This window comes from Ochlerotatus camptorhynchus, unplaced genomic scaffold (genome assembly GCF_037179485.1).
Source record: "Ochlerotatus camptorhynchus isolate MF236.1 unplaced genomic scaffold, CSIRO-AGI_Acam_v1.1 ptg000188l, whole genome shotgun sequence".
Lineage (NCBI taxonomy): Eukaryota > Metazoa > Arthropoda > Insecta > Diptera > Culicidae > Ochlerotatus > Ochlerotatus camptorhynchus.
In genome coordinates, this window is record NW_027040678.1 from 2073304 (window position 1) to 2091951 (window position 18648).

Sequence of the window (18648 nt, forward strand, 5' to 3'; positions counted from 1 at the left end):
AACTGGAAATGATATCAATTTCAAATTTTCAGAGAAACAATTCGAGGCTGCTATGACGGCGGATGAGAAGGCCAAGCTATTCAAAGCGATCGGATACCATGAGAGCGATTCTCCGACGGAGCTTCCAGAGTATTACATTGCTCAAATTTTACAGTTTGAACTGAATTCCTTGGAGGTGTCGATCAAATCGGAAGTTTCGGTTGATTCACAGGAGAGACTTGGCAGTCCGAATCGATTGCTGGAAAGGGTTATGCTACTGGAATTGAAGAATGTAAAATGCGGCGTCCAACAGAGGCCTTCCGCTGGTGCCATGAAGTAAGTGTATTTTTTAAACAAACTGACTAGAATGTGTATCTAATTGATCTGTGTATCTTTCAGGGCTTCACTTCAGATGGAAGAACTGACCATCTCCGGCTTGAGACAAGGCGATGTGCTCCCAACCATGGTCCAATCTCAACTGGAAGGATCGGACACGCTGTTGGATGTATCGTTTGAAACCAACCCGGAGGATAAGTTGTGTGACCAAAGAGTCGTGGTGACATCACGACCACTGCAGATAATCTACGACGCAGAGACCATAATCCAGCTGGCGAAGGTGTTCACGACACCGAGGACGGCAACCATTTCACAGTTAGTATTTTTTATTGACTCATTCGAACATGTTTAAAAACGGTACCAAATTGCAGACTCACGGATGCCGCGGCGGAAAAACTAGTCAACATAAAGGAACGGTCGGCTACCGGTTTGCAGTATGCCATTGCCAATCATCCTCGGTTGGAGCTGAATATCGACATCAGTCCCAGCTATATCATTGTCCCCAACGGAGGTTTATTCTGCAGCAGAGAATCGGTGCTGGTGCTAAGCTTGGGAAAACTTTTGGTCCACACCGAACCACGACCGATAAATCAAAAAGACGTTCATACGATGCACGAGGAAGGTGCCAATCAGGAGGAAATCCTACGGGAAATCATCCGCCAAAGCTACGACAAATTCGTTCTGGAAATCCGCGACGTTCAGGCAATCGTCGCCACCTTGGACGAAGACTGGCAGGGTACACTTCGGTGCAGTGCAGTGACCGAGATGCACCTCTTGGAACCCACTTCGTTCCGCATTTCTGCTCATCTGTGCGTGCTTGACGACGACCCGCGGTTGCCGAAATGTAAAATCTTTGGCGAACTTCCGTCCGTTAACATTTGCGTCACCGAACAGCGAGTGCTTGAAGCACTTTCGATTGTCACGAGTCTTCCGCTGCCGGAAAGCGACGAAATTCAGCCGGCCCCGATAGCCAAGGACAACAATGTATTCAGCTCTAGTTTGTCGTTGTTGAAATACTTGGACGACAAGCAACAGAAGCTGACCAAGATCCAACGCCCGGTGGACAACCTGAACACCTCCGATGCGTTGGATGGAGAAGTGGTGCAATTCATCGATTTGGAAGTGAGATTTGTTCTGAACGGTATGTTGTTTCGGTAATAATCAAGTTTAAAGCGGGTAACAATTTGTTCGACCAACCATTGCAGAATGTTCGTTGACCATTTTCAAAATCAGTGGTACAGGAAGCACCTCTTCGGACGTTTTTACCACTCCGACGGAGGAATTCTCCCAGTCACCCCTGGAGCAGAGCCTGATGCAACGGAAGAGTGTTACATTTAATGTTCCATTTGCGCATGCCAACTCCCGGAAAATTGTGGCTTTCAAGGTGAAACAGCTGGAGATGAACATGGTCCAGCGGACTTACGATTTGAAGGTGGATTTGAAGCTCGGTGCCGTCACCTTGGACCAGTTCCGCGTTCGAAACGAGCAGGAGAAAGTACTGAACGTGATTCAGACTCCCAAGTACGAAGATGATGATGATGATTATCTCTTCACGTTAAACTACACGAACGTGAGTATAGATGTTCTTGCGAAGTAACTGGGTTCGTTAATCTATGCATGTGAATTATTCCACAGTGTAAGAAAAATAGTCCTGAGTTTGCAACCAAGTACGAATCAGTCGAGCAGGAAGTCGGCATCAACTTCTCCACTCTGGTTCTGTTGCTTCACGAGGAAGCATTGAACGAAATCATTAGGGTAGGGTGGTCAATATTGTAAGCCGTTCGCGGGATATAAATCCTCATGTCAATTGTGTTTCGTTCCCAGCTCGCAAACGATTTCCAAATGCGCATGGATGCGGTTATGAATAGTAAGAAAGAACAGGACCGGCAGCAATTTCCCCAGCGGGATCGAATTGCGACGATCTATGAAGAGGAGAGTACGGCTTCGGTGCTGCTGCATGCGGCTAGGGAGAAGCTTCCCACGATTATGGAGGACGATACGGTGACCGTTGGACAGCCGACGAAAGGTGAGTCGTCGCCGCATTGGTTGGTTTTGATTACCCACTTAGTCGTAGTGTTGGACGAGTGGATTTCATTAACGTGGTTTTAGTAGGAATCATTAGATGGTACTTAGCTGTAGTGGATTATCGTTATATGATTTCCATATTTTCCATATATGATTTAACATGTTGGAACCCATCCTAGTCAAGAGCGTTTGTGGAATAACGGGCTTCATTAATCTATATCTCTGAAGTGACTTACGCATTTCACTAGCGCGCGCTCCTACTAGTCCACTTCTCTTCATATTGTTGTCGAAAATAAAACTGCCCAAGTAACCAACAAGCCAGCTAATTCGCCTTTTTGCAATATAAGGCTGATACACGGCTAACATAGGGCATGCTAAGGTTTATATTAGCCGCATATTAGCGTTCTATTGCAAAAAGACGAACTAGCTGGCTTGTTGGTTACTTGGACAATAACTGTTTAGGTTGTGTAACGTGTGATATTATAGACTAAATAGCAAAATAAGTGAAACATTCTTTTTTTTTTTATTGGTCATTTCGCATAATTGTTTTTTGATCCTGGCATAGTCTGTACCCTAATTCGGTGTTTTTTTTTAAATTATATTTGTGTTCTTAATCCTCTTAAGATGTTGAGAATTCATTAAGTTCGTAGTTTTCGTATGCTATGGGAACGTTGAATAAAATCAATACCCTTTATTGAACACAATTTCAAATCTTTAAGGTTAAAAATTCCTTAAACTATAGCCTTAAAATTCAGGATCTAGGGGTAACAATTCTTCTGAATTTTTACAGAAGGGTTTTTTTTTATTATGGGAGAGCTTATCTGCCGTTATACGCATAAGAGTCCCACGGTGCATAAGCATTGCATAGAAAATGGGACAGTTATGCGTATAACGACAGTTATGCTTATGACTGAAAAAAAAATAAAAACATTGTAGTGTGCACTGCCAACACTGGACAACAGCGCGCACCTGGATACACCCCTGCATCAAAAGCGACCATGTTGATTTTAGTTAGTAAGTTTGGGACAAGGGAGAAATAAACACGTTGTAAAGTCACAAACGTTTTCGATTTATTCTATCGCGGGATTTTCCTTCCGGTCCCCACATTGGTGACCCCGACGTCATATCGCGACGCGGAAAACAATGAAGACCGAAAGCCAATCGCTATCGTCGCAGATTCGAAAATGACGGAGGAAAACGCTGCTGTTACCGCTGGAGTTGCAGTCAGATTTCTGGACGAATAATCCCGTGATGTGGTTCGTGCAGGCCGAAGCACAGTTTGCTCTGGCTAACGTGGTACGGGATCACACCAAGTTCTATCATATCGTAGCGAAAATTGACCAGTCTGTCATATGCCATGTAGCGGACTTGGTCACGACCCCGCCGGAGGAAAACAAATACGAAACCATCAAGCAGCGTTTGATTTCCCGATGTCAGCGTGTCAGCGCAAGGAAGATTGGAGCGACTTTTGGGCGCTTGGGACCTCGGAGACATGCGTCCTACACATCTTCTGTCGAAAATGCAGTAACTTGCTGCGGGTCTGAATGTTACGGATGATTTGCTGAAAATGCTGTTCCTTGAGTCTCCATCGTCACACGTCGCTGCAGCCTCCACCAGCTCCTCCGGAACAGATGCCAAATTGCGGCATTGACAGCAGAAATACGTAACCTCAAATCGTCGAGAGGTACTTCCAGAAGTCGATCCACATCGAGATCAAGTCAAGTGACAGACGACGAAATATGCTGGTTCCACCGGGGCGTGCTTTGAAATGCCGTGAGCCCTGTAAGTACAATCCGAAAAACTAGAATACTTTTTTACATGCAGCGCTCCACGCTCGTTTTACATGCAGCGAATGGATCAAGAATTAAAGCGTACGATAAGCCATACGTCACAACAGATTTAGGACTACGTCGGTGCTTCATTTGGCCTTTCGTCGTGGCAGATGTGGGAGTTGCTATTATCGGTGCTGACTTTCTCGCAACGTTCGGCATATTGGTAGACCTGAAACACCGGCGCCTTATGGATGGTCTAACTAAGCTTTCGTCGACTGGAGGTTTGACTGATGCATCCGTTCACAGCGTTACAGTAGTTGCTGCAGATCATCCGTTCCGAGAACTTTTGTCAGAATTTAAGGAAGTCACCATACCGACAATGATAAAAACAGCAGTGCAACACGACGTTACTCATCACATACAGACGAAAGGGCCACCGGTAGCAAACAATTCTAGATAAACATTTCAAAAGGTCCTATCTGCATTGAACGATTCTCTTCATCGACTTTCTCTTCCATTATAACTCAACTTCAAAAGCATTCCCTGCTGTGTTCAACGTTCAAGATAGGAACTTCTGCTATCAAACTGTGTGGGAAATATAGCACCAAATGCATTTGCATAGGCGTGGTTATCAAAAGAGAAAGTCGATGAAGAGAATCGATCAAAGCAGATAGAACCATTTGAAATGTTCATCGAGAAGTGTCTTCGAATGGCTCCGGACAAGGTGAGTGCTGCCAAGAAAGAGTTTCAGGTTATGATCGATCTCGGCATTTATCGTCCCTCCAGCAGTTGTTGGTCGAGCCCACTTCACTGCGTTCCGAAAAAGACCTGTGAATTGAGGTTTGTGGGAGATTATCGAGCGCTAAATAAAGTGACTGTGCCAGATCGATACCCCGTACCTCATATTCACGACTTGCTTAACGCCTTCCAGGGAAAAAAACATTAACAGCCCTGGATTTGGAAAGAACATATCATCAAATTCCTGTGGAGGAGGACGATACACCCAAGACTGCAGTAATAACCCCGTTCGGCCTCTATGAGTTTACTCGAATGCAGTTTGGGCTATGCAATGCTAGCCAAACATTCCAGAGGTTCATGCACAGGGTTTTCAGCGATATGGATTTTATGGTGGTCTTTGTGGACGACATTTGTATCACGTCACACACACCCGAAGAGCATTATCATCATGTGCAAGTCGTATTTCAACGATTAAAATCCTACAGTCTTGTTATAAACGTGGCCAAAAGCTGTTTCGCGGAGAGTAGTGCCAACTTTCTTGGATACGTGGTGAACAAGGATGTAATCCTCCCCTTGCCGGATAGAGTCAAGGCAGTTACAGACTTTCCAATTCCTTCCACCGTGAAATAATTGAGACGATTCCTTGCATTACTGAACTGTCACAAGAGGTTTATCGCGCACGCGTCTGATCTGCAGGCTGATCTCCGAAACCTAATTCGTGGAAATAAAAAGAACGATTGTCGGAAAATAGCTTGGACCGAGAATGCCAGAAAAGCGTGTTCGATCAATGCAAAATTTCTCTAGCGAAAACCGCACTTTTGCATTACCCCGATTCCTCGAAACCGTTGAGTTTACTTATCTATACATCAAATACTGTAGCAGGCGCTGTGCTACAGCAGTTCAACGGCAGCAACTGGGTTCCACTTTGCTTCTATTCGGAAAAGTTCTCGCCGGCTCAGGTGAAATATTCAACGTTTGACCGAGAGCTGACAGGAATGAAGATGTCGGTGCAATACTTTCGTCATATGCTGGAAGGAAGGAGATTCGTTATTTAAATTGATCACATTCCGTTAACACACGCTTTGGCTTCAAGTCCAAGCAGTCGTCTTCCACACGAGGAGCGGTACTTGCGGTTCACCTCGGAACGCCTTATCCAGAACAGAAACGATTTCTCTTCCCACACCGATTGACTACGACGAAATTGCTGCTGATCAAGTCGCTGACAACGAGTTGCAAGGCCTGCTGGATTCGTCTTCTGCGTTGAAACTGGAATGGCGTCAGACAGCTTTAGCATCAAGACCCCTGTATTGTGATGTTACTCCGTTCGGCCTCTATGAGTTTACTCGAATGCAGTTTGGGCTATGCAATGCTAGCCAAACATTCCAGAGGTTCATGCACAGGGTTTTCAGCGATATGGATTTTATGGTGGTCTTTGTGGACGACATTTGTATCACGTCACACACACCCGAAGAGCATTATCATCATGTGCAAGTCGTATTTCAACGATTAAAATCCTACAGTCTTGTTATAAACGTGGTCAAAAGCTGTTTCGCGGAGAGTAGTGCCAACTTTCTTGGATACGTGGTGAACAAGGATGGAATCCTCCCCTTGCCGGATAGAGTCAAGGCAGTTACAGACTTTCCAATTCCTTCCACCGTGAAAGAATTGAGACGATTCCTTGCATTACTGAACTGTCACAAGAGGTTTGTCGCGCACGCGTCTGATCTGCAGGCTGATCTCCGAAACCTAATTCGTTTAAATAAAAAGAACGATTGTCGGAAAATAGCTTGGACCGATAATGCCAGAAAAGCGTGTTCGATCAATGCAAAATTTCGCACTTTTGCATTACCCCGATTCCTCGAAACCGTTGAGTTTACTTATCTATGCATCAAATACTGCAGCAGGCGCTGTGCTACAGCAGTTCAACGGCAGCAACTGGGTTCCACTGGGCTTCTATTCGGAAAAGTTCTCGCCGGCTCAGGTGAAATATTCAACGTTTGGCCGAGAGCTCACAGCGATGAAGATGCAATACTTTCGTCATAATATGCTGGAAGGAAGGAGATTCGTTATTTACACCGATCACATGCCGTTAACACACGCTTTGGCTTCAAGTCCAAGCAGTCGTCTTCCACACGAGGAGCGGTACTTGCGGTTCATCTCGGAATTTTCGAACGATATTCGTCTTATCAGCGGACAGTTCAACGATTTCTCTTCCCACACCGATTGACGACGACAAAATTGCTACTGATCAAGTCGCTGACAACGAGTTGCAAGGCTGCTGGATTCGTCTTCTGCGTTGAAACTGGAATTGCGTCAGACAGCTTTAGCATCAAGACCCCTGTATTGTGATGTGTCACAAAACAAAGTAAGACCCAAGGGGTAGTCACTTTACACACTTGTTTTGCACCAGCTTTTTTCTCAGTGTACCTCAGTGTGCCGCAGTTGTACCGGCAGTGTCAAGAAGTCATTGAACTGACTTTTGATTGCTTGTGAATAATGCCTTGTTTGGCAACCCGGTATTTTAACAGCTTTTATTTTTGTTTTGTTTTTCAATGTTTTCAAAAACGACACGGACTCCAGTTGGGACTACACACTGGATGCATCCGCCTCCAAAGATGCCTGCAACGGACGAGCTCCGTTGCTACAGGATCCTTCCATCTTTGGCGGAAGGCCGACCCCGCACAACGAACGTCAATCATTAGTCGACCAACCCTTCTGGGAGTCGGCGTAGGAAATGGATTTGCACCGAATTTTTCACCGCCCGAGTATCATCCGTCGAAAAACTGGAAACCAACACCGGTCAGAACACACGTCGGACTGATGAAGGATGCACCGCTGACCCGAAACGGGCCAGCCAATTTTCCAAGCTGAACTACTTGTCAGAGTCCACCAACCCGTACACCCTGCAGGACAATTCGATCAGCTTCAAGGTCTACAGCGCCTCCAAGAACAACCGCTTCCCAGGCCAGCAATAATCGCATTCTCCACTTCTTCAATAACCCACCCGTATGCCGTCCGAGGATCTGCTGCTGACTGCATTCACCACCAAGGGCTGCCACCCGTCGCAAGTGCGAATGTTCCCGCTGAAATCGGGAAGTTCCTTCTCCGGATTGGTCGAGTTCCCGAGCGTAGCCCTGGCGGTGAACGTCATCATGAAGTGCAACCACAGCGCGATGATCACAAATGCACAAAACTCCCGTTCATTATGAAGCTGTGCTTCTCCTCCTCCAAGAAGATGAACGGTGCGTGGAGCAACGAAAACACCGAAAACACGTTAGCTTTGAAAGAGCGGAAGCTTATTTTCTGAGAAAAGAAAGGATTTTCCTTTTTCTGGGTAGTTAATGTTATGATTCGTAATTATAATTTCTTATTGTGTTAGTTGGAAGTGCAAAAAGGAACGAGAGTAAAAATTTGTTGATTAATTTGAGATTTTGCCAAGACGGTCCTCCAACATTATATGTTGGACGATGGAATGGTTGATGTAGCAGCCACCGCCATGGATGTATTCGAGCAGTTCGAATGGTCGGATGGTATAGATTTTGTTTGGTTGTTGACTTTCCGATTAAAACTCAAACACCGCTTGTCGTGACCGGCCCAAGATTTCCAGCGTCGACCACGGCTACACAAATTAGCGATGCAGCTCCCACGGCTGCGGCTGATTCCAATGCTGCTGCTGCTGCTTTAGTTGCTGCTGCTGCTGTTCCTTCTGCTGGTCCGTCTCCTCTAAAATTCGTCAAAAAAGACGGACCAGCAGCAGCATTGGAAGCAGCCGCAGCCGTGGGAGCTGCATCGCTAGTTCGTGTAGCCATGGCCGGAAACCTCAGTTAGGTCAAGATACCGCTGTCAGCTGTTCTTCGTATAAGAGGAAATGTGGATGCGACTGCCGTCACGGTTGTAACGATTTTGAGAATCCATGGCGAGACTTGGTGGAGATTCACGGTTGTTTTGAAAATAATTTGACTAGGAGTGGCAACGTCAATAACAAATTTTGACACATGCACACTGCGCAGGCGCAGAAAAAGTTCAGTGTTACCAGTAACTTTGAAGATCATAAAAATTGTAACCATGGGTGCCAAACAACGTCAATGACTGCACCCCGATGTGCCCCAGTTTGATTTTGGCACACTGTGTAGAGTGACCAACCCCTTGGTAAGACCATATGTTCCACCTCAGTATCGTGACGCGGTTATTCAACATGTCCATGGTCTGGCTCATCCAGGAGTGCGTTCTAATCGACGACTTGTAGCTGATTGGTTCGAATGGAAGAACATGAACAAGGACATTAAGTTACTCGTGCAGAACTGCCTACAATGCCAACGTTCCAAGATTCATCGCCACACAGTAGCTCCTCTTCAGAGTATTCCTCTGCCAAACAGCCGGTTTCGACATGTTCATGTGGATATTGTGGGACCGTTGCCACCATCGAATGGCAACCGCTATCTACTAACAATCATCGACCGTTTTTCTCGATGGCCTGAAGCTGTACCACTTCAAGACATGACTGTGCGTTATCTGGATTTCTCGGTTCGGCGTACCACGGATCAACCACGGAAAACCAGCCGTGTTCGTGAACCCCTAGCTTAACAAGTGCTGCCACGTCTTTGTCAGGATCGACGCAGTCAAGAGGCCTCTGATGCAACCGTATGAATGACCATTTGCAGTAGCGAAGCGATATGAGAGGCACATAGACGTGAAAATCAATGGGAAGGTACAGAGGATTTCAATAGATCTCTTAAAACCAGCTTTCATTTGCGATCAAAGTATAAGTGAGCATCCATCACCAGATCAGAATACCAAAATTACACTATCAGGACATAAGGCTTGTACTCGAAAAAAATGCACCATTTTTATCCGTGTGTAACTTTTTTATCCGTGGGTAAAAATTGATGAAAATCTGGGTATAACTAGTTTGGAGTGAATTGTTTACATGTGCAAAATTTCATAACAATCGGTTCAGTGGTTATTGAGATGTCATCGAAACAAGAAGAAAATCGCCGGAGAATTTTGCGCGCCGTCATGGAAAATCCGACTGCGGCCATGAGATGGATCGGAAGACAACTGGGAATCACCAATACAACAGGGTGGTAAAATCGTTTAAGGAGTCCCAGACGACCGAGCGGCGGGCTGGAAGTGGAAGAAAATCGAAGACAGCTGACCCTGTGAAACCCCGGAAGGTGTTGGATTATTTCAAGCGTAATCCGAACCTTTCGATTCACGACGCGGCTCTGAAGGCAAAGTGTTCCGCCTGGTTCGTTCAACAAACCATGAAACGAGCTGGGCTTCGTGTATTCAAGGTCCGGAAGGCACCGAACCGGCGTGATCAACAAAACACGGCGGCCAAATCCCGCGCAAGGAAGCTGTATCGAGAGTGGTTAACGAAACCGATGTGTGTGGTTATGGATGACGAAACCTACATCAAGGCAGACGCAAAGCAGATACCGGCGCTGGAGTTCTACGTTGCCAAATGTTCCGGAAGACATAAGGAAGAAGAAAGTGGACAAATTCGCCAAAAAATACTTGCTCTGGCAGGCCATATGCCAATGCGGTAAACTGAGTAAACCGTACATCGCAATGGGTACCATCAACAGCGAAATTTACCGCACCGAGTGCCTCCAGAAGCGTCTGTAGTCCTTCCTGTGGTCCCACGCGCGATCGACGTTGGATTGGTACAGAGACAATAACGTTGTTTTTGTACCAAAAACCGCCAACCCCCCCAAATTCACCAGAGATTCGTCCGGTGGAAAGATTTTGGGCCATAATGAAGGTCAAAGTTCGAAAATCGACCAAGGTGTTTAAGAACGAGCTGGAGTCGGCTCCACCATTGCACAAAATGTAATGAGGGGTCTTAAGGGAAAGGTGCGGGCTTTCAGCGATGGAAAGGAAATTGAATAAAGTAATTATGCCGAAACATAATCCATATGTATTAGTTCATTCCCTGAAAGTTTCAAGAAAATCCGACTTAAAATAAATTTTTGGCGAACACTTTTGCCTAGGTGCACTTTTTTCGAGTACAGGTCTTAGAGTCAGGTTACTGTGTAAATGGTGGGGGGGGGGGACTATGTGGTGTGCACTGCCAACACTGAATAACAGCGCGCACCTGGATACACCCCTGCATCAAAAGCGACCATGTTGATATTAGTTAGTAAGTTTGGGACAAGGGAGAAATAAACACGTTGTAAAGTCACAAACGTTTGCGATTTATTCTATGCGGTCCCCACAACATATTAGTTGCAGTTTTTTTCTCTGACATCAGGTAGGTACATTTAAAATTCATAACTCAACTCGTAGAAAGAACGTTGTGTAGTGAAATGACAAGGAAATTATCTCAGAAATCCATAAACAAATTAATCTGAAAAATGTTTTCCACGAACATTTTCATGGTGAAGGAAAATTGCAAGAAAATGAGGAAAAACCATTGTCAGGGCAATGCAAATTTTTCCGTAGCTTTAGTCCAGACTTTTGGAACAATTTAAAGATTCATAAGCGTGAGTTTAGAAAAAATTAGGATAATTCCATGATGCGCTAAAATAATCGAGAACATTAGCAACATTAAGAACATTTTAGGTAAATTTCCCGAGATTGGTTTTCCGGGATGTCACAGGTAGGAAACACTACCGGTCCGATCTATAAAATGTATCGGAATGGATTTTTTTCTCGGCTTTTGCTCAGAATCCTCTACAGGTCTACACACTTTCAAATACCACTTTACACAACCTATCACTATAGACCGTGAAGTGCCATTATTTCACACGACGCCTAACTCCGCGCATTTTGTTTCAACAATACGTTGTGTATTGTAATATATTCAAAATTTAATTTTTACCCATACACTAGTCAATAATACCAATCTAAAATTTTATCTTGACTCAAAATATCCACCTTAAAAATGAGGTTAAAATTTTTCAAAAATGCTTCGGTGCACGAAATTATAGTACTTTACGGTAGTTTTAGTTTTAATAGGGTGCTGCGCCAATTGGAGTTATGCCAATTCACTTTGAATAAAAAAAAATCAACAAGTGTCTCATAGCACAATCATCAGATTTGGTGTGATTTTTGGCGACAGACGAGGATTCGCATCACTGGATCCAAATGGCACAACACTCCACCCTACCCAGTATATTTTGATGTAGAACCTAGTGACTCATATCTTGTTTTCTTGTTTATTTTTCCTGTTCCAATTCTAACTGTTATGATCTTTGCGTTGCTTAATGGTATTGTGCTACCACCATGAAACATGAAATCGATTTCGACGCCATACGCCGATGCAACATCAAAATGGGGACCACCATCCGGACACAACGAAACTGCACCACACCAACCCCCCATCAAATCGCCGAAATCGATCTTCACTCGTGTTTTATGCCTCCTGCCTGCTGCCTGTGAATGATTCCTTTCATGTGTGTGATTGCTGATGTTGTGTTATTATCTTGTTTTGATTTTCTCGACAAAAAACCACCATGCAACAAAAACACATTCAACACACATCGAATCGGATGTGCCTTAACATGATCTCAACATACATTCGACACACCCTGCTTCACATAAAAAACAATAAAACATTCGCAACCAAGCAGCTAATCGCAAACGACTATCAATTGTAGACAGCATTAAGATTCGAGTCGTGGCCAAGTTGGAGGATGTCACCGTGGAGCTGCAGAACGATAAGCGGTCGATCGCTGTTTTGGAGGTTAGTTGTTCCGTTATTGGTACCCAATTGGTCTAAATGCTTTACTGTTCCAAACAGGTTCAAAATCTGACGAGCAGTGCGATTGTGAAATCGTCCTACACGGAGGTGAACATCCGCCTGCAGGATATCGTCCTGAGGGATACCAATCCGGCATCGATTCACAAGAAGGTATGTTCTGCTCGGGTAGTTTTGCAACGATGTAATCTAATTTTAATTATTTGGGCATAGATTCTATCGATCATCGGAGACAATGCACTGCAGGTGCAGGTCGTGTTGTTCGATCTGGAAGCCACGTCGGATTACAATTCCGACGACATGCGCGTCGCCGTGACGATGGGTTGCGCCCGGATAGTGTTCCTGAACTGGTTCGTCACCTCGGTGTTGGCGTTCCTGGACAACTTCCAAGCAGCGCAGGAACGGATTAAGGAGGCAAGTGCGGCAGCTGCCGAGGCAGCGCGGAACAATGTCGTTGAAGCGTACAGCAAAGCAACGCGGATGAAGCTGGACATCAAGGTGAAGGCTCCGATCATTGTCATACCGGTGGACTCGAAGAGTTTAAAGGCGGTTGCGATGGATTTCGGTCACTTGAGCATTACGAACAATTTCCGGGATATTCCGACGGAGAACACCCACGGACCGGCGGTGATCGATGAGATGAAGATCGAACTGAAGGACATGAAGCTCTCGAAGGTGGAAGTTTGTCCGTCCGAGGAGAGCCAGATGTCGCATCAGTCGCGGTACGGATCGGATGATATGATCTACGGAATTGTGCCGGATCAGAGTGCGGTGCTTAGCCCGACCAGTTTTACGTTGATCATGAAGAGGAATCTTTCCTCCGGATGGTATCGCGATAGACCGGATATGGACATTTCCGGACGATTAAAGGCCGTTGAGGTGGGTGAATTGCAACTGCAATAAGATCTTTTCCTGGACTAAAATAATGCTTGATTGTAGCTCAATTTCATAGCGACGGATTATAGTGTGATAATGCAGATTCTTTCCAAGAATATGACTGAAGGCCAGGACGAGTTCAAGAAGCCCGTTATCAAAACTGATAAATCACCAACAAGCCCGCAGAGTAAGTACTCCAGTTTTCGTTGAACTAATTTTATGATTTGCAAATTTATGTTAAGCTTTCGATAGCTGATGTATTACATAGCATCACTTATCGACCATATTTGTCTATACAACTTCGCTTATTTATTTATTTTTCGTTTGTTTATATCTTTCCGTTTCCTTAAAATCGGCTCACACCGCACCGGTGATGCTTTCATGTGCATCTGCGTATTTCCATTATATTTTCACAAAATTACCGTTTCCTGCACATTCATCCTGCTTGCACCAACCCATCGTGTGTGTGTTCATAATCATCATATGCCAACAAATGAACCAAAACCGTGTACAGTCATTAATTATCCTACTTCCACCGCTGGCATTTCTGCTCCCGATGGTAAGCTATCGTTTTACTGCTGCTTTATAAATAGAACTAATAATGCACCTTTAAATGTCCTGGCTCATCCAAGAAGGGATCGATGTAACAATTGGCTTTGATTGTTTGTCATGTCAGTCGTCGTTAGTGAGGAGCAGATCCGTTCTTCCCTAAAAAAAGAATTTGCCCTCAGAATCGACTCAAAATTATGTAGAATCAATGCACCCATCTCAGATTGACTTGAGCTGTTCGAAAGTACTGATTGGGTGTGAAATTGTTCCAGGTAAAACTAATTGGTCTGCTGTAGCTAAGCGTGCCGCGGCGAAACCTTTCGGTGTGGATGTGGTTCAGCTGAAGGTAAAGCAGGAAGCGGCTACCAAGGAGAAGGAAGCTACTAAGCAGAAGGTCGATACTTTCCTCAAGTTTAGCTTCCAGATCGATAGCATCAACATCAAATTGTTCACTAGTAGGTTTCAAAATGCTGTTTGAAGCGCTCTGGTGTTAATAAGGTATTTATATTCCAGCTCCCGAGCAGGGTTTGGCTGGTTTCGAGATCTACTACTTGTCCCTGCAGGGCAAGAAGCTAACCGATGGGTCTCTGAACACGGCGATAATTCTGTGCGACATCCGGTTGGACGATATTCGACCGCATCGGGAGAATATGCTGACACGCATGATGGAGCGGCGGTCGACTGACCCGAAGATCAGCATCGCCAGTGGGAGTGACGATGAGGAAACGGCTGCCCTGATGGCTCCACTTCACTCGATGATTGATATCACGTTCAACATGAAGGAGAACGATATGTTTGCGGATGTGAAAGTTTCCAGCTTCAATTTGATTCTGTCGGTGGATTTCTTGCTGAAACTTCAGCAATTTTTGCAACCAGAAGAACTGGTCGAGCAGAAGGCGATCCAAGCGGCCGAGGAGCAAGCGAGGCGGGAACGGAAGTCCAGCACTTCTGTCTGTAAGCATGGTTACTAGACAAGTTTGCTAGAACAAATCTCTAATCAATGTAAATTTTCAGCTCCCGTTGAAAAATCCGAAACCGGTCAGATGACGGTCATCATCAAGATTGAACAGCCGGACATCATTCTGGTGGAGAAGATGGACGATATCAACTGTCACGCGCTGATTCTGAACAACGAAATCTCCCTGAACGTCCGTCTGGTGGGAGAGCGGCAAATCATCAAAGGCGAATTAAAGGACCTTTGCCTGTACTACGCCGAATTTAACCCGGAAAAACGCAACGATACCAAGCACTTTGTCATCTATCCTTGCTCGGTCAGCCTGAATGGGTCTACACCCGAAGGAAAGGGTTTGCATTTGAGCTTGAACTCGACCAACATCAAAATCAGCGTATCGCCCGCAGTCATCGAACTGATGCACAACGCCCTGCAGACGTTGACCGCAAACGAACAGAGCAAACTAGACGAAACGCAAGTGGAAGCTGACTACCGCGACCTGTGGGACATCAAGAGCTACGATCCGGATGATTTCTGGTTCATCCGGCCGGAGCTGGCCGAAGATGCGTTGAGTTTGGAATCGCTGCGAACGATCGAAATCAAAGAAGAGAAGTGCATGGTTGAAGTCCCGTCGATATCGTTGATCATCGAAACGGGATTGGGTATCAATACGATTCCGATGCTGTTCATCGAAACCAGCATGCAGGCTGAGGTTTCCAACTGGAGTTCCGATATGAAGATCAGCAGTTCTCTGCGGTTGAGCATGTCCTACTACAACCAAGCACTGGCCCTTTGGGAGTACGTGATTGAACCGAACGAGGTGGAGCAGCACCATGGAATAGTGGAAAATGTTCCATGGGAGTTGACGTTTGAGCTCGAAGTGGATCACCATGAGGATCGCTCAAGGGACCCTACCACAAAAATCAACGTCGCTTCTCGAGATAGCTTGGAAATGACCGTCACCAAGACCTGCCTGGATGTGTTTCAAAATTTGGGGAAAGCATTCTCGGAGGCAATCAAGCGAGAGGGTATTGTTAAAGCGGAGATCTTAGCTCCGTACACGGTTCAGAATGACACTGGTCAGGACATCAAGATCAACTTCGTTGGAGGTGATTTCACAATCCATTCGTCCCATCTGCAATCGGGTCGTGAAGACGAAATGATTGCCATCGAGCAAAACGGTGAGCAGGAAATAAATAGTTGCATTGTGATGCCAAATGGGCGGCTCAATTTGGAACCCCGGGAAAAGGACACCGAACTTTCAATGTTGACAGTGATGCAGGACAACGAAAATAGTGCTAAGAAGAAGTTCCTCAAGGTGATTATCGGTGACACGGAGAAAGAGCTGACGCTTCCCGTGTACAAGTCGGACAAGCGGTACTTCCCTCTTTTCCGGAAAACGGACCAGGAACCGTGGGCCATCATTTCCGAAGTGAAGATCGATCACGGTGCCACGGTGGTGGTGCTGCGGGGAATCGTTCAAGTATACAACCATTTCACTGCCCCTATCTACATTCATCAGATTATTGACCACGAGAAATACATGATGGGCGAGGTCCGTCCAGGAGGATTCTTCAACGTTCCGCTGTATTTCCTGTACAACGACACCAAGGATCTGCACTTTTCGATGAAGGGTTACCATTCATCGGCTCAGGGAATCAGCTGGAAGGAATCGCCGAATAATCTGGAACTGATCAAGTTGCTTCAGTGTGACCCGATCAGGACTTTTGAATCATTTTACATCAACGTAAGTCAAGCCAAGCCTTTCAACTCCTTTAAGCATTTGATAAACCAATTCCTCTGTTTAGGCCGTTCGCGAACGCCATGACGTGTTCCACGAGGTTACGTCCAAGTACACAATGTTGAGTGCATGCTTCGAAATCCACCTGCGGCCACCGTTGATGCTGCGGAATGCGCTGCCCATCGGATTGACCATTTCGGTGGCCGGTTGTTCGGTGCGCCGGGATATGGAAGCGAACGTTATCACCAGCTCAGAAAGCCTTTCCACCACTTCAACGATCGTGGGTGAAGACTATCTGGACTACGGGGAAAAACTGCTCCGTCCCGGCGAGCTGCTGCATCTTCCAACGGTGAAAACCGCCGCCAGATCGGCCACCGAAACGTCCTACATTGTGGCGCGGGTGAGTTTGGCCTGTACTGCGATTCGTGAAGAAGAATTTCACTAATGTTTTGTTCATTCACAGCTTGTGAATTACCTGGAAAAAGACTGGTCCTGCACGACGGAAATTCCAGCACAGCCGCCGGAGTTTGGCGTGTGGACGTTCAACGCGTACGATTCGGTGGAGGTTATGTCGTTGCAGCTCGGCGTTAAGTATGTGGAAATTTTTTGCCCTTCAAAGGATTTTGTGGCATTTGGTTAACTTTTGTAACTTGTTTTCGACAGGTTCGAGAATCGCATCGACGGGTTGACTCTGATCGTGTACTGCCCCTTCTGGATGCTCAATAAGACCGGTTTGATGCTCAGTTATAGGGTAAGTTGCGTATTGTGCTTTTTTTTTAATGTGGAATATTTTCAATGTAATGCTGCAACACTTTTTTTTTCGTTCATCGAATGTGTGAAGGTCGCGGGTAATTTTTATTTTCTGGATTTGAAGTAGGTTGTAAAACCTAAAAAAGTTTTGCCGCAATACAGTTTACAAAGGACACGTTTTTCGTCATTCTTCTTGTGTTTCGTTTTTGCGATCATTTCGTATTCACGTTGTTTTCTCTATACCTATTCACACACATACACGCACACAATTTCGTAGCCGTTGTTCGTACATCCGCTTCAAGATAGGACAATTAATATTCACAAGATTGCAGTATCTATAAATTAGTGCTACATTCGTATTAAATTTATTTTTCTTCATTATATACAAATAGGATACAGTTTTATGGATGCTTATAACAGCAGTCTGTTCTTACATATAATCCTTATTATCGTTCTACTTTTTTTCTTTGTTCTATTTCCATATTTATTCTTACTCTCTAAAATATTTCGGGTTCTGTGCAATGTTCGCGCGCATCATTCTCTGTGTACTGTGCATTTTTATTACCGTTATCCATTACCACCGGCTCTTATCGCGGCTTCTCGAACCAAAACCAAAGAAATCACGAAAAACCGAGAAGAAAGAGTTAGCTGGTAAAAACACCAAGTACAAGGTATTCCCCAGGATGATAGTCACGTTTAATTCAATTTAGTTTTTTTCTTTCTAATTTCCTTTTTTGTCGCCTTCCTATCTGGCTGATGTTTAAAAATCGCGCTGGTTCAGTGTTTTCTTTAATGTTTCATTTAACGGTTCTTTTGAATGGATTCTCTTTTTCCTTATTAGCTTTGGGATTTTAATGCACAGTTAAACTAACCGCTCTCATCCAGTTGGAAGGGAATGTGGCACCAATTTTTGAACCCATTTTTCGCCAGCTTGATGCCACCCGTTGCTTTTCTGTGTTATCCGTTTACTTAGTTCATGTTTCTGTTTCATGCGTGTGCCCTTGGTGTTCTTCTCTGTACAGGGTACTTGCTAACCCTCGTTCATAGCAGTCTTAGCAGTAGTATAGTTTTACACAATCACGACACCCGAGATAGTATAAAACTTCATTACACGAGAAATCTGCTCCACCCGACAACAATCTAATACCACCTTTTACAGGTTCGAAGGTCAAGCGTTTGTGAGAAGCTTTCCAAGATCGGCTGTGGATCCAGAGTGAGAAAAGTAGGT

At 45.1% G+C, this 18648-nt stretch overlaps 1 protein-coding gene across 10 annotated transcripts in view; it reads left to right on the forward strand.

Moving 5' to 3' along the window:
- Vps13 (vacuolar protein sorting 13C) overlaps positions 1-18648 on the forward strand; it is a 50092-nt gene that overhangs the window by 13779 nt on the left and 17665 nt on the right. The window contains exons 3-20 of one of the 10 annotated variants that reach the window (XM_065223238.1): positions 33-315; positions 379-630; positions 687-1456; positions 1521-1885; positions 1951-2070; positions 2140-2341; positions 12422-12537; positions 12595-12705; positions 12766-13431; positions 13492-13615; positions 13943-13987; positions 14250-14432; positions 14491-14931; positions 14992-16676; positions 16738-17070; positions 17134-17261; positions 17334-17421; positions 18038-18091. In XM_065223238.1, coding sequence (XP_065079310.1) covers positions 33-315; positions 379-630; positions 687-1456; positions 1521-1885; positions 1951-2070; positions 2140-2341; positions 12422-12537; positions 12595-12705; positions 12766-13431; positions 13492-13615; positions 13943-13987; positions 14250-14432; positions 14491-14931; positions 14992-16676; positions 16738-17070; positions 17134-17261; positions 17334-17421; positions 18038-18091 — 5966 coding nt within the window. Of the gene's footprint in view, positions 1-32; positions 316-378; positions 631-686; positions 1457-1520; positions 1886-1950; positions 2071-2139; positions 2342-12421; positions 12538-12594; positions 12706-12765; positions 13432-13491; positions 13616-13942; positions 13988-14249; positions 14433-14490; positions 14932-14991; positions 16677-16737; positions 17071-17133; positions 17262-17333; positions 17422-18037; positions 18092-18579; positions 18643-18648 lie in introns of all 10 variants that reach the window. The other 9 variants (XM_065223236.1, XM_065223239.1, XM_065223237.1 and 6 more) reach the window with 9 other exon arrangements.